Genomic DNA, 13140 nt, shown 5'->3' on the forward strand with positions numbered 1-13140 from the left:
TCATAAATGATTCAGACTTTTTATGTTTGGTGGAGAGTGAAGCAGAACTGCAAAAGCGTGAGTTTGGGAGTTTTGCTCGTTTATTAATAATTCCTAACTTGAGCACATAGAAGTCACCCTTCTGTTTCTTTCCATATTTATGCAGGTTAATTCATTACACTTAAACATCAATTTACTTTTTCTCCTTTTCCAAACTAGTGCAGCAATCTGCTCCAGCAGGAAAGGCCAGTTGGTGTTTAATACTTCTTCAAGGAGTTAATAACAGAATTTTTGCCACTTAATTTAGAAGTCAGGAATGGAGAGGGTGGCCTAGATGTTTTTACAAAAGAAGCTTGTATTCTCAGGTGTGCCAGAATGGTTTGTGTATTTTTTCTTTAAGTACAAATGACAATTAATTGCTGCTGCTGTCTTTCCCCATCTGGCTGAGTTTTACCATCCCAAGAATTGCATCCCTAAAGCAACTTCTGTTTGACCTCTAGGAGCTTCCTACACTGACATTTTCCTTTCTTTTCCCCCAATAAGTACATTTTACTTAGAAATTCAGGGTGACACTGTAAAACGGTAGGAATTGTTAACCTTGGAGTGCTCCTTTGTTGTTGCTGATTTTTCTGTCTCCCTGGACTGAGTGTTTTGAATAACATCATTCCATTGCCATCCATCTGCCTGGAGCAGAACCCAGCATTGATTCTGCTCTTTGTGACCCAGCACGGGGCTGAAGCTGAAATTATTTTTAGCACTCATATTTTTACCTCTCTTCCACGAGCTGCAGGCTGTGCATGGCAGCAGCAGGACTGGTTCTAGTGGAACACATGCCTGATACTCCAGGATGATTGGTCCTGCTGTTTTTCAGTAGCCAATGCCCCCACTCAGCACAGTATCCCATTCCACTGTTCCTGCAATGTGGAAAAGCCTTTTTACACTTGATTTTGAACTTTTGGTTAATGTTTGTTTGACTGTCCTCATCCTACCATCACCTGGAGCAAACCTGTTCTGCCTGCTTTATTTTACACAGCTAATACTCGTGTTTTGGGAGGTTTTCCCCCCTAAGATATTCACTGTACCCTAGTTTAAGTCAGACTTGAAGGCATCCTTGAAAGGCAGCAGGTAAGTACATTATCTTCTTCTAGAGAGGCTCTAAATCACATTAGAAAATTACCTTCTGATAGATGACAAAGGCACTTGCCTGCCCAGTTCCCTGAAAACATGGGTCAGTGTCATAATTGCTTTCTTAACGGTACCACGGTGTCTGATGATCCTGGGCAGGATTAAATCATGGCAATAATGCTGCACAAGGCTGCAAAAATAATTAGATCAGCTATGCTTGGGTGACTTTGAGACTGCCTGAGTGAGGCAGTAAGTAATGCAGTTACCTTTCCTACAGGGGATGGCTCTGCTGTGGAGGGTGTTAGGAAGCTGCCAGCTCCCAGGGGCTTGGCAGCACACAAGTGTCCCTTGGCTTCCAGCAGAGCCGGGCCAGCTCTTGCATTCATCCCTGTCCTTGCCGGGATGGTGCTGACGGCATACTTGGCACTCCTAGCTGTCACTCAAGTCACACCAGTGCCCACCAGTGCCGGCAAAAACCGGGACAAAACGGAGCAGGAGAGGCTGGGAAAGCTTTGCTGCCCGTTGCTAGGGTGACTGGGTTTGTGCTGGACAAACACTGCTGTGCTTTTCTTGCCTTGTGGCATTTTGAGTGCAACCAAACAAACTCTTCAAGAGGCAAAACAAGTGGGACAGAGGTGAAGGGAAGGGACAAACCAGCTCTGGCACTTGGGAGTGAGTGGTGTCTCTGTGGGCAGAGGGGCTATCTGGAGTCTCTCTCCCCTGGCCTGTGCACCCCTTGGAGGCAGCTGGCTGCCAGGAATGCTGTTTCCAAATGTCTCCTTCAGTGTGCAGTCCTGGTGATTTGTGTGAAAGAAAGCACTTGGAATGCAGTGAGGAGTCTGATGGGAAACGCCTTCTAGTGTGGTGTGATTTAATTAGGGCCGTTGACTGCCGCTTTTACCATTCTGGGCTGGAGCAGGGACTTCTGCTCCCTCATATTTCTTTTTTTGGGTTTTTTAAACTCTTTTCCCAGACTTTTCATTCCCTCTCTGGTGTTACTACCCTGACTAAGCTGACAACTCCTCAAGTCCTGCACTGTATTTAATTCTGGGCCTGGAAGGCCGGGGGTGAGGGTGACATCCCCAGGAGGTGTCCATGGGACAGGGAGGCTCCTGCCTGGGCTGGGCTGGGCTGGGCTGAGAGCCCTCCCGGGACCAGCAGAGGGCAAAGCTGCTCCAGCTGTCCTGGGCTGGAAGCACAAACAGTGCCGGGAACAGCTGGACTGTCCCTTAGATGAAGCTGTGTACTTTTATTTTGGGCAAGAAGAATGGTCCATTTCTCCTACCCCCTGAATGAGGTATGGAGCAGATGTGGTTCAACACCTTTTTACCTGCGTGCCTAATGCAATTTTCTTCTTGGTTTCGGTTTGTTTTCCCCCACCGTGGCTGGTGCTTCTCTTTTTCCTGCTTGTTACACACAGAAACATTCTGTTACAAAAAGTAACTTTTTGTTACCCGATACTTTGTACAGTATTGGTTCATGAGTATTTTTAGGATAGAGCCACTCTCTCAGATCTGGCGCCTCAATAGGTAAATCCTTGCAAGTTTTAGCCTAGAAAGCCTTTTCCACGTCTGCAAATACAAAGTGTACTTGACCTGTTGGTTAAGGTCTGTGTATGCACCAAAGTAATTTTTGATGTAAGAGCAGAACTGTGGAAAAGACACAGTCAGTATCCTGAAAAAATAAAGACAGAATGTGAACCTCTTTCCCTTCAATTCCCATCTCATCACCTCCTTACCCATCAGCATGTCTGAAACTCTCCAGCTCTGATCCTTGTCCTTTTGCACGTTCTTCCTCTTCCTTCTTGCTCCCTGATTACAATCAGGGCAAAATATTGAAAATTGTTTGGGTGTTGCAAGATGCAGCTGTGTATCCTGACTGGGTTTAGGCTGCAGCTAGAGATGTATTTCTATGGCCACCTCTTGGCCTCAGTACAACTAAATATAGGTACAGCTGCAGCAGAGAGCTGGTCATCTGCAGCTTCCAGCAGGGAAACACACCCAGAGCCACTTTGCAGCTTTTAAGCCCGAATTTGGCACCACATCCCCTGTTTCAGGTGCCCTCATTACCACCCCTGTGCTGTATTTTATAGCCCATTTGTTGTCCAAGTGTTTTACCGTTGGCATGGAGCTTGTTGCTGGGTTGGAATCTTGCCTTTACAGTGTGGCCCACTGTTTTTAACATCTACTGTCTTGCATTGTTGGTTGGGAACTTCATATTAATTTTGTCCTCAATTATTTGTATATAATTATATATATATGTATAATTTCTTTTGTTGTGCAAAAGCAACAATTTTAAGGGAAATTCAAATGGATCAAAGCAACTGGTAGCCAAGTGGTGCATGCAGAAGAGAGAGCCCTTTCTTGGGAAGCTTCCTGAGGAGTTCTTATTGGAAAGAGGGGGTTAGAACTTTCACAATGTGGAGGTATGGCTGTGAGAGCTAATGCCAAGTGTGGTCACATGGTATATGGAGAGGATAACTTGTCCTTTGGATGTGAGGTGGCGCTTCATGGGGGGAAATGGAGCTATTCCTGTTGAAGCTAGTGGTGGGTGAGGCAGGGACAAGGGGAGCTGGCATCCTGCACTGGGAGGAGACAACTTGCCCAGAAAATGTTCTTTCCCCTTTCTCCTGGTGGGAAGGCTGCTGGATGGCAGACAGTGTGTCCTGCTGTGTGGGCAGATGTTCATCAACCTGTCTCGCCACAGTGATTCTGATTTTGGCCTTTCCAAACCTCTGTGGCTGCCTCATCCAGAGAGGTCCTGACCCATGATCAGAGGGTTAATTTTAAAACCATTTTTTTCCTTCATGTCTCAGCACTGTCTGGCTTTAGCTGTGATGGGGATGAGAAGTGACAAGGTGCCACAGGGGAGCTGTTCTCCTGGGGTTTGCATCATGCCTAACGCCCAACTGGAAACCTCCCGAGAGGAGCTGACCTGCCAGACCCCTCCAACAACACCAGCTTGACCAAACAGGTCTGCTTTCCAATGAAATGGGCTTCCCAGGTTTTTGTTCTTCACCTCTCCTAGCATGCCACAGTGTTTCCTGACAAGGACATGATGGTGGCTCTGTGCAGAGGCAGGACAGACCCTTCTGCAGGGGGCTGCACACGGGGCCATGGATCACTGAGGGTCTGATTGATGTTCTTGGTCTCAGCAAGCTGGCTCCATGGTGTTCCTGCAGTGAGTGTCCCTTGGGAACATCCCATGTCTGCTGTGCAAAAGGCAAGGAGCAATTGTGTCACAAAGAGGAGATGTCATTTTTCAGTGATATGGCTCTGCTGTAGCTGCTCACAGAGCAGCTCACAGGGATCTCTTGGGCTGACTGGCCTTGTCAGGTTTGTTGATGTGGCCAAATACAGATATTTCCAACTAATATGGCTATTTAGTAATTACATGAAATAATAGCAATCTGACAAGCATGCATGACAAAAATATAGTGAGACCAAATACTTGCTTGGAGTTTTTTGGTCTGGTTTTTTAAATGCAGCTGCTTAAGAAGCCTTTTCATGCAGCACAGGAGCCTCTTCTGCTATTTCAAAGGTAAGCACAGAAAGTCGATGCACGCAAGTATAGATGCAGCTTCTAACATCTATCTTGTGCACAGTATCAAAATCAAAATGAGGATCTCAACATTTGGACAGGACAAGACAAAAGGCTAAAGCCAGTCTGTGGCTTTCAATATCAAAGTACAAAGCCCAGCATAATGTGACACTAATCTATGCGATGGCATGGGCAGCTTGAGGCCCATCAGGTCCATCTGATGAGGTTCTGCCACCATCCCATCTGTTTTGTATTCATCTGTCACTGAGACTCGGAGCCACTGGAGAGGAAAAAGAACTGGCAATGTCATGCTGTGGTTTTTCATCATCATTACAGGCAGTGTGGGAATTGCTAGGGGTTATTTCCTGGTGCTTGTCGGGGCACACAAATGTCATGTGGGGGAAAACCCACTAGATCTATAAATACCACTCCATCCTAGGAGTAAACACTGTTGTTATCCATCAGGATTTTCGGACCAAAATCGTGTTTCAGCTCTTCTGAGCTAGAGGAAGATGGATGGATGTTGAGCTGGATGTGTCAGCTTCCCCCTGCTACAGTCTGAATCCTGCTGTACAGTACAACCACTAGAGGAAAAGCGTGCAGTGGGGACTCCCTTAGCTGCAATGTGCTGGTATCACTCCATGCACTTGTCTTAAAGCAAATGAGATGAAGATTTGGCTATCAGCAGATGTTCAAAGGAAGAACAAATCAGAGCAGCCATATACCCAGTGGGACTGAGGTTTCCTTGAACTCAGCACACATCTCCAGCAGTTGGCACTTGGAAGATGGAAAAAAAAAAAAAAAAAAGGGAAAAAACAGATGCTGAAAGTTCCCTGAAATAGCCCCTGAGCCTCTGGAGGGCAAAGTATGTCTTTTATCTCCTGCTTATTATCCCTTCTAGTAGGCTCTTTTCCAGTCCTTACCGAAGAGTAAATGCTTTTTCTGTGTATTCCCTGCGGGCTGTCCTACTTTACATCATCACCTTGGTGATGGAAAACACAGTCCTCTGCGGAATCTGCCTGTCACGATTCCTAATTTTCTTTCAGAGGTGAGGAAGCGAATCCCAGAGCCCGCTGCACTCCCTGGGCAGCCCTAGTTCAGCGCTGAGTGGCGGGGGCTGCAGCTCTGGAAGGTGAAGGCAGCAGGCACAGAGGAGTATTTCGGACATTGCTGGCAGGTCGTGGCACGGCTCGCCGCCCCGACCCTCCCTGTGGCGCCTTTGTTCTGCGGCAGTTTCCATGGTGCCCCCGCTTTGTGTGCAGACCTGGCTGCAGGCTGCTCTCCTCTCCACCGCGCCGCTCCGGCTCCTTTCCCCAGGCGGAGCATCGCACTGCGTGCCCGTGCTGCAGAGCTGCCAGGCGGCAGCCACGCACACATCCCACAGCCTGGCTGCTGGCAAACCTCTGGGAAGCATGGATTGGTGGTTTTGAACAGAACTGGGTGATTATAGATGAGAATTCTGCTCAGCTTTTGGCCTGTCACATTTAGCAAAGTCAGAGGAGGGCCCTTACCCGAAGGGGTTGTTGCTGTAAAATGAAAGAGCAATAGAGGCATGACAAAGAGGAGCAGCCATGCTGCTTGCTGCAGCGCTCAAATTTTGAAGATGATGAACTCAAATATTAAAGATGTACTACACAGCATCGTTCCCCTCACTCGAGATTGGCGTTGGGGAGGTCGAGCTCCTTTATCTGTTATCTCGCTGTTAATTCCCTGATAGTTGTTCTGATACCGGAGCACTGCCCGCCCCCAACGGCATCAGCAGGGAGGAACTCTTGGTCCTTATGTCAGGTACAGAGTCAGAAGGCTGAGTAACCTGGCCCCAGGAATTTATGCCCGGGAATAGCATCCCTCGGGAAAACCCCGATCACAGTAGAGTGCTTAGAACCGGATACTAGGGATATTTCAGCGAAAAAACCAGTTCCGTGAATCTTAAATCCATCCAAAAGGAAGTGGAGTGTAAAATCACTGCCCAAGTGGAAAAGTAGGCGAAAAGGCAAAGCTGTGCCCAGGGGGGGATTCTAACTCCAGGCACAGGGGAGAGTACTTTAAGTGGTGGGAACAAGGCTGGAAGTCTGTTAGCAGGCTGTGCACAGGAATGAAGTTTAACTCAGGACCTGCAGATATCAATGAGAAATGGAACAATATTAGAGTTAACATCAAAATATAGAAACAATCTCCTCAAGGATACAAGGGTGGCTTGGAAAGAGATGTCCTCATCACAAAAACTCAATTCTTGGAGCAGAAAAATGGTTTTCTTCATTAAGGTTAAGCTTGTACAGTGTATTGGGATAAAATGAGCTGCTCCCCAAAGCTGAACATGGAAATGAACTGTTCCCAAGTCTTGGCAGAAGTTTTCAAGGATGCTTAGGAAATTATAATGCCCAGTTAAGTAGGAATTGGTCATCCAAATCCCTCAGGCGGTCCTGAAAATCACAGCCACTCTGCGCTGCGACTAATTTTCAGTCAGATTTTTACCTTCTGCTTCCCTTTGCACTCCTCTCCCTGTGCCATCCTGCTGGCATGGAGCTGTGGCTGAAGCCAAAGCTAAGGACCTTGGTAACATGGCATTCAACAGCCTTGGTGGTGACAGGAGATGGGATCATCTATCCCTGCTGAAGGCATTCAGAACTGGAGCTGCTTTTTTTCCTACTGGATATCTCCCTCTCAATTTTGGCCCATTTTTATACCTCTGATGTGAGAGCACTAAGCCAGATCAGCGGTGGAAAAGGGTGTTTTGTTTGGAATGTTGGGAACCACAGGGAGCCTCTCTTGACAAGATTAACTTCCTAGGAACCCCTGGGAGTTTTATTATGTCCTTGATTTCTTCCCCAGCAGCTCATTCTTAGAGTGAGTTGTACTTGAGTGCACAGGCAAGGAAAGCCCTTCACGTGGTAAAGGTTTGGGAGATAAGAAAGGAGCAACAAAACCTGATTTTTTTTGGAAGTAAGTGGTAAAACAGATCTGGAAGAAACCAGAAGGGAAACTCAGTTCTGAGTGTGAGCAGGAACAGTATTCCAAGCTTCCCTGGGAGACATTTTCCAACAAAATCTTAAAATACAGGGCACGTGATCATGGCCATATTGCTTTCCTCTCACCAGGGACTTGGTTTTCAACTCACTCCCTCTGCTCCACCCTTCTTGATAACCAAGTCTCCAATCCCATCACCTATTACTGGTTTTTATGGCTTCTCAGCCTTCTTTGTCATCCAGATCCATCCAGTCTATCCGTGGCCCTGGAGATGCTGAGCTCTCTTGCCAGCCTGGAGCACGATGGAGATGTGCTAGTACTTCCCAGGAATAAACCTGTGGGCTACACACAAGCATTGTGGCAGGATCCGACGAGGAGATATAAGGCAAGCAGGTGAAACCTTGCTTTTAGATGGTTTTGGAGAAATGTCCTCTACACCTGCAGCATTCCACAAGTGAGAAATACCGGTGCTTTCTCTTCCCACAGCCGGTGGCTCCTGTTCAGCCAAAGACATGCCAGGTGTTACAAAAGGCTGCCAAGGCGTCAGCAGGGGGTGGATGTAGGGACACGGAGCCGGAGGTGGGACTTAAAGGTATTGGCTAAATCCCCACGCAAACTCGACTAAGTCGTTGTTAAAGTAATTAGCAGGTTGGAATAAATTTAGCATCTCCCTAATGCGCTGGAAATCATGATGACTTTGGAGCCTGTGCTTCCCAGGGCTACTTTGAACTGATGGCACCGGGATCCAAGAAGGTTGATGGGATGACAGGCTGGGACAGGGCATCCGTACCACTTCTGCAGAGGAATAAATGTTGATTAGCAGCTTTCCAACACCTCGTGCTAAAGAACGAGCTATTTTTGGAAAGGAACTTGAGTGAAGCAGCAAATTCATTCTCTGCTGAATAAGGGGATAATTTGTTTTAATAGCAGATTGCTCTGTTAAGGAGACAGGGATTTTGGTGAGGATTTGTGACACGGTGCCACATTTAAATGTGAGTGAGTGAAGGTTTCCTCGGGCAGAAAGGAAGGCAGGGGTAGTGAGCTCCCGTGGTTGAAAATTGGGGATAAATTAGTGTCATTAGTCATTGGAACCACTTGCCTAGGGATGGAATGAATTTACCTTAACTTTGTTATTTGAAATCGCTTTCCTGATGTGCATATTGTAGCTTCACCAGCTGTTCAGGGTTTGTTTTCGAGGGAAATTGTCTTCCCAGAAATTCTTGTCATGTGTGGGAGATAAGGCTCTCTGATTATAGGGTTTCCCCTGGCCTTAAAAGATTTGAATGTAGGCAGCAGGGAAGAATTCCCCCTCGTTCATTATCCTCCAGATGACGTCCAAAGGGCACTTGGGGATTTAAAACCCTGCAAGCGGAGGGTGGGATATGAGGACAACCATAGCTGAGGGATACCCGCGTTTCTCCACACCCTGGTATATCCCTGCGTTTTGACACTTGGAGCCGAAGGGGGAAAGTGCAGCACTCCGCTGTCTTTTAAAACAAAAGCCCCCCGGGTTCAGCACGGGAGGGGTGCCGTGCAGGAGCCTTGTATGTGTGTGGGGGGGTGTGATCGCGGGTGGGGTGTACCGGGTGTGTGTGTGTGTGTGTGTGTGTGTGTGTGTGTGTGTGTGTCGGGGGAGGGGGGGGACGAGGCGGGTCCTCCGCCCGCGCCGCCCGCCGGCAGCCGCCGATGTGTCCGTGAGCTCATCCATCGGCAGCGCGGCCGCTGTCTCCCGCACCCCCCGCGCCCCCACCCACGGCTGCAGCGACCGCCAAGGTCACCCGCGGGTCCCCGGCATGGTGGCGGCCGCGGGGGGCTGAGAGGAGGCGGGCGGCGGCGGGAAGGAGCCGAAGATGGCTTCGCCCGCACCCCCCGCGCCGGGAGGCGGCCCCTCGCCCCCCGCCGGCCCGCCTCGCCTTCGCCAGGTGGGTGCTCCCCGGCGGGCAGGGGCGGGGGGCGAGTCCCCGAGCGGAGCGGGGAAAGGGGGCACGGAGCCCGCGGGATGCGGGGGGGCGCGGGAGGCAGGGGTGCGAGCGGCCCGCAAGTGCATCGGCAGTTTGAGGTGGGCAGGTGGATGGTGCGGCCGGGGATGGTTTCTGTTCTGTTCAATAAAAAACCCACTTCCATAACAAAACCACAAATGCCATCCCTATCCCGAAAGCATCGCAGGCAGCACCTGCGCAGGTGTGCCCGCACCGTCACACGCAGAGGGGAGCGCAGGCACGCGTGTGTAACTTCACAGTGGTGCAGCGCGGTGCGTGTCGTGCTGCATCACCGCCGTGGCAGCGCGGCTCCGAAGGCATGAATAAAATCTTAATTAACGTAATGCTGCAGCTTCCCAGAGGCTGCTCCCGCTCCAGCTGCATGCAACGCTTTTCCGCTCGCATCTCTCCCCGCGCAAGGCGGGAGCTCCGCTCTTAGCGGCGGCTGCTGCATTAATTTACATTTGGAATGGGGAAGTTGGTCGCTGGAGTTGTTTGACGTTCTTGGCCCGGCTGGGTCGGTGAGGCCGAGCTGCTGCTGGGTCTCTGCGGGGTTCGTTCCGTGAGCCCCATGGAAATGGGAGAGGCAGGAATGGAGGGACGCGGTGCCCGTGTGTTCAGTTTGCATGTTCCTGCTAAGGCTCTAATGCTACGGCGGTTATTAATTAAGAAAATAAGGTCAATAAAAGAAAAGCTGCTGTAAAGGAGGATTCCCTGTGCGTAATCAGATTAGTGTAGTATGTATGTACTCAAACATAAATCCAAAAAGAAATCCTATCCTACTCTTTTTTTTTTTTTTTTCCCCTCCCATTTTCACTGGTGGTAGCGTTGATGAGGAAATCTTAGGAGTCTGGAGTTGGGACAGGCATCTGAGAGTTTGGGGGAATATCTAAACTTGTCAGTCCCTTACAAGCCGGAAGTTTGGGCTGGGCAGCTCCAGCAAAAAGGCCTTTGTGTGGGTGTGCTGAGGACTCTGGCTGCAAATGGCACAAGAACAGCTGCCCCCTCGACCCGAGTATTTTGGCACTTCCTGTTCTGTTCCCCGCTGCAAACCAGAAGAAAAAGTAATTTTAGATCTGAAGTTTAGTTTTAGGAGGGTGAATGACCAGTGAGGATTGCTCCAGTTTATTGCAACCTGTAGTAGGTGTGATCAGCAGGATAAGTGAGTAGTGCTGAGGATGGAAAAGAAGTTCCAGGTAGGGGAGGAAAGAGTTGGGGATGAGGACCCCAAGCACTGGGGATCCTCATTGAACCTGGCTTCTCTTTGCCTCTAACTTGGTCTGTGTGCTCACTGAGTCCAGGTAAGCAGCATCATTCCAAGCAGTGACCAGGTTCTTTGGAGACAGCTTCTTTTCTGTGATCCTCCTTGTTTCAGACCTTTGGTTTGCTCCTCAGCAGCTGGGAAACACAAGGTTACCAATTATTTATTGCTGCATGTCCAGCAGCAAACCCAGACTGCTGCGTTCCCCAGGGTGTTCTGAATTGGCCTCTCATGGGGTTATTCATTTTGCATGAGGAAGAAATGAGCATCCTGAACTAGTAGTCAGAAATTACTCATTAAAAAATTGGCTACTGTGGTTGTTTTACTGTCTTCCTCTGCATTTTGTCCACTCTATGTTTAAAATTATTTTTAATTGCATTTAAAGAGGAATGACTCATCGCTCATGTTTCTCTGAACTACGGCTGGGGTACAGTCTGGTGTTCATTTATTTATTTCTTTATTTAAATTTTTGCTGCCCTTCAATAAGACATCATACACACAGCTTATTGGGTGACCTTCACAGGAGTGGGAAACTCCGTGAATAAATTCCCAAAGCCACTTCAGACCAAGGTAAAGAACACAGCACTGGCAGAAGTCAATCTGTTTTCCTGTAAATCACTACCAGCCTCCCACTTTACCAAGCATTTCTTGCATCCTTAGGAGGGGAGAAAGGTACAAACAAGGGAAGTGAACATGTCTGTCTGAAGCTGTTGTACTGACTTTTGTTATCACATTGCACTTGTTGTGATAATGTTGAATGGAAATTGATATTAGCAATTTGCTGAGTTCCCGTTACATGGGTACCTTTGGGAGATCCTTGAGGTTAGTCCTGGCTTGCAGCCTGAGAGTAAGACTCACTGAAGAAGCTGTTTGAAACAAATTGGTATTTGTGGAGTTTTTACCATGTCTCTCAGTCCATCTAAGACATCTTTAAATGTGCCCTTAATTTGAAATATATATTGAGGGCATTTGCAGAACTGAGGATAATGTTTACATCTGAGAACCTGTTTTAGCAAGAACTGCATTTTACCTGAAACACCTGTGTTATTACATTTAAATTGGGCTAAAGGTACTGCAGTCAAGGTACCAGTGGCATTTGTGATATAAATCTTGATCAAGAGTGTACTATATAAAAGACCAAGCTGTTGTAAATTAAACGATGGAGACCCTTGTATTTGCAATAGGATGGAGGTTGTGTCTCTTAGCAGTAGGCAAGTGAATTATTTCTACTGTTTTTCCTTTTAGTTGTCAGTGCTGCACTTGTCAAAAAGAAATTTAAACACTTCTCGCAATAAAAAAATACATTCACTTGAATAAAATTTGTAAACTAAATAGTGTCTTGCATGGGAATGTGGTAACACTTGGGTACTGCTCTCCCACTGCACTTCTGAGCATGCAGGGATAAATCAATTATCCTAATCCATTATCTGATATGGAAAGAAAGTGTGCAGGAGTGTCTTCCAGAGTCATTTAACTGATCTCTGGTGAAGTTCTAAGTTCCTTATCATGGAGCAATGTACATGGTAATTGTCCTGTGGTCATGCTTTATTGATCGCCCTTAAATCCCTTTATTCTGTCTAATTTTCTTTTGGTATGACATCTGTCTGCCTGGATGTCCTTTTCCTATTCCAGCTTATTTTTTTTTTTTTCCTTTTTTCTTTTTTTTTTCCCCTTTTTTCTTTTTTTCTTTTTTCCGCTCCCTGAAATATGGTTTGAAATATTTGTAAATCCAAAAGGAGGTGGATATTTTGGGGATTCCAAGCTTGGGGTTTGGACTAAGAATTTAAACTGGAGGGAGAACACCATGGCATCCAGATGAAGAGTACTGGAGTGGATGTGGGAAGATGCAGAACAGAGCTCCTGGCATTCTGCTTCTCCAGAGATGTTCATGTGGCAAAAGGGCCCTGTGTTGTGAATCCATCCAATTCATCTCAAATTCTACAGGTTTCCAGCCTGTCAGCTTATATGAGCTCTTAATAGATGTGTGTTAGTCAGTATGAAATCTGCTCCTAGACCTTGACAAAAATTTCTTCCTCAATTGGTGTGGGACTGCAGGAACCAGTTTTCTTATTTTTATTTTCTTTTCTCAAGGAGTTTCTCTGTAACTCTGCTGAATTTTGCTTCTTTTATACTGTCTTTGATACTTTTTTTTTCCTGAAAGCTTGTATCCTACTGCAGTCTTAGAGGCTGTTCACACCACAATGGCTGTTCATCTGCTACTGTTTCTGCCTTTTCTAATCCACTGCCCAGGTTTTTCCCTACTGCGGGATGTACTTTGTCCCCTACTAA

At 47.4% G+C, this 13140-nt stretch overlaps 1 protein-coding gene across 1 annotated transcript in view; it reads left to right on the forward strand.

The window, feature by feature from the left end:
- Window positions 1-9277: 9277 nt before the first annotated feature.
- The window catches only part of ANK2 (ankyrin 2), a 277485-nt gene continuing 273622 nt past the window's right edge, over window positions 9278-13140 (forward strand). Inside the window, exon 1 of the mRNA XM_071431333.1 lies at window positions 9278-9533. Coding sequence (XP_071287434.1) covers window positions 9462-9533 — 72 coding nt within the window. The 5' untranslated portion in view covers window positions 9278-9461. The remainder of the gene's footprint in view (window positions 9534-13140) is intronic.

This window comes from Agelaius tricolor, unplaced genomic scaffold (assembly GCF_023055355.1).
Source record: "Agelaius tricolor isolate 1412-34295 unplaced genomic scaffold, bAgeTri1.0.p SCAF_8, whole genome shotgun sequence".
Classification (NCBI taxonomy): domain Eukaryota; kingdom Metazoa; phylum Chordata; class Aves; order Passeriformes; family Icteridae; genus Agelaius; species Agelaius tricolor.